Genomic DNA, 2,513 nt, shown 5'->3' with positions numbered 1-2,513 from the left:
TCTGGGGGAGGTACATACAAAGCAACAAAGAAATCATCTTATAACTATGTTGGAAACAATTGCAAGAAAGAAAAAAAGCATTTGAATCCTTATCTTGGAGTTCATTTTGCCTAACATCAACTTGTCTGACAGTTTCTGTTTGTCTCAGACATATACTGGTTATTGAAAATAAGGGAAACCATAGGACCTATGTTTCCTTGGGCCTGGCTTACTTCAGTTAATATAATTTTTCCCAAGTTTTTCCATTTCCTAACAAATGGGGCAATGCCATTCTTTCTGACGGAGGCATAGAATTCCATTATGTATATATACCACCTTTTCTTGATCCATTCATCTACTGAGGGGCCTCTGAGTTGGTTCCATACCTTAGCTATGGTAAATAATGCTGCAATAAACATAGTTGTGCTGGTAGCTTTAGTATGGTCTTGTTTGTGATCATTTGGGTAAATGCCTAAAAGTGGGATTGCTGGGTCATAAGGGAGTTCTATGTAGAGTCTTTTGAGGTACATCCATACTACTACCCAAAGTGGTTGAACAAGTTTATACTCCCACCAACAATGCAGTAAGGTTCCCCTCTGTCCATATTCCCTCCAGCATCTGTTGTTATTAGAGTTTTTGATTATAGCCATTCTAACTGGGGTGAGGTAGTATCTCAATGTTGTTTTGATTTGCATTTCTTTTATGGCTCAAAGAAACAACTGCCCAATAGATAAGTGGGCTAACTTCCTCTTATCAAGCCCCATTTTCAAAATCTTCTATCACCTCTGTACACCACTTCAGATTGTAGAGCAAGTCTAGAAGCTGGTAGAATATAAGAAGCATTCAAGATCCAAACTACAGAAGTTCTAAAATGAAGTGATGTTCACAATGAAACCATCATCATCATTGTCATCATCATCATCATCAAAACTACCGAAATTCACAAGTATGCTTCCATTTCTAGTTGCTTGGTTTTAAAGATTTTCATGATTCACGAACCCAAACAACATGACCGAAGTTATTAGGGGTCATTCTCACCAGCCTCCAAAGAGCTCTCTTGATGTCTCTGTTCCTTAAACTGTAGACAAAGGGATTCAGCATGGGGGTGACCATGGTGTACATCACCGAGGCCACCATCACTTTCCTGTTGGCATCAGAAATAATTGAACTGCAATATGCCCCAATGGCTGTTCCATAAAACAAGCACACAACTGAGAGGTGAGAGCCGCAGGTGGAGAAGGCTTTGTATTTCCCACTGGCTGATGGGATTCCAAGAATAGAGGAAACAATGCGAGCATAAGAGTACAGTATCCCGGAGACTGGAAGCCCACCAAAGACTGCAGCAAAGAGAAAGATGAAGATATTCTTAGTGGAAGTGTAATCACAGGCAAGCTTAAAGAGTTGAGGAGGCTCACAGAAGAAATTGGGAATTTTTACATCTGTACAGAAGTTAAATCGTGACACCATCAAGTAGTGTGGCAGGGAGTCCAAAAGACTGAGGACCAATGACAGAAGGACCAACCTAACACAAAGGCGGGGGCTCATGATGAGTGAGTAGTGGAGAGGGTGACAGATGGCCAACAAGCGATCATAGGCCATCACTGCCAACAGCAGACTGTCCAAGCAACCAAACAAAATAAAAAAGGCAATTTGCATTAGGCAGTCAGCATAGCTGATGGATTTGCTGTGAGTCTGGAGGTTCTCTAGCATCTTGGGGACGGTGGTGGAGATGAATCCAATGTCAGCCAAAGAAAGGATGGAGAGGAAGAAATACATGGGGGTGTGGAGGTGGGGGTCATAGCTGATGACCAAGATGATGAGAAGATTTCCGAGCACGGTGATCAGGTACATGGCCAGAAACAGCCCAAAGAGGACAAGCTGCAGGTCTAGATCATCTGTCAGTCCCAGGAGGAGAAATTCCAAGATGCTTGTTAAGTTCTGTGGCTCCATGTAGCTAGGACACCTTTTGAAAAAAGGATATATTATTGGAATAAATAAAGTAGTATACATGCCACCAGCTAATTATCTATAATTTGCATTCATGTAAATCAAAATAATCTGTTCAATTAATGTCTAGAGTCCTACCTAATTTAGCATGTTCTAGTGTGTGTATCTATGTCTATATGAATAGTATATATATATATATATGTAGTGTTATTTTATTTATATATTACATATTTTATATTATATATCATATAGTGTATATATAGTATATATGTGTATATATATTGATCTGTGTGTTTACTATATTTATTTTATTGTAAAGGTGATGAATGGGGGCTACAATTACATATGTAACTTTCTTTTTAACAGTTATCCCCTCCCTCATTTTTTCTCTTACCCTTTCCTACTCCTCTCCCCACCACCCCCTAGTTGTATAGTTCATTTCCAACATAGTGTCGAGTGCGTATCATTGTGGTATTAGTTCGTCTTTTGTCCTGTTTACTTGTTTATTTATATACACATATATGAGTATATGATCGTGTTAAATAATATTTTGTGAAATGAACTCCAAGAAAGGAAATAAGAAAAAA

The 2,513-nt window shown here is 39.0% G+C and overlaps 1 protein-coding gene across 1 annotated transcript; it reads right to left on the bottom strand.

The window, feature by feature from the left end:
* Window positions 1–794: 794 nt before the first annotated feature.
* LOC106000708 (olfactory receptor 18-like) lies at window positions 795–1,929 on the bottom strand. Its single transcript, XM_013035992.1, has 2 exons — window positions 1,018–1,929; window positions 795–845 (listed from the first exon to the last, which is right to left on the bottom strand). Exons 1-2 carry the CDS (start codon window positions 1,927–1,929, stop codon window positions 795–797), a joined length of 963 nt encoding a protein of 320 aa, XP_012891446.1.
* Between the last annotated feature and the right edge of the window lie 584 nt (window positions 1,930–2,513).

The sequence above is a fragment of the Dipodomys ordii genome, unplaced genomic scaffold (assembly GCF_000151885.1).
Source record: "Dipodomys ordii isolate 6190 unplaced genomic scaffold, Dord_2.0 Scaffold235, whole genome shotgun sequence".
Classification (NCBI taxonomy): domain Eukaryota; kingdom Metazoa; phylum Chordata; class Mammalia; order Rodentia; family Heteromyidae; genus Dipodomys; species Dipodomys ordii.
The sequence above is the reverse complement of the archived record's forward strand: the minus strand, read 5'-3'. Positions and strand labels throughout refer to the sequence as shown.

Coding starts and splice junctions, on each gene's coding strand:
- LOC106000708 (XM_013035992.1), bottom strand. CDS start 1,929: ATGGAGCCACAGAACTTAACAAGCATCTTGGAATTTCTCCTCCTGGGA. Junction 846..1,017: donor AGAGAGCTCTTTGGAGGCTG/GTGAGAATGACC, acceptor ACTTCATTTTAG/AACTTCTGTAGTTTGGATCT.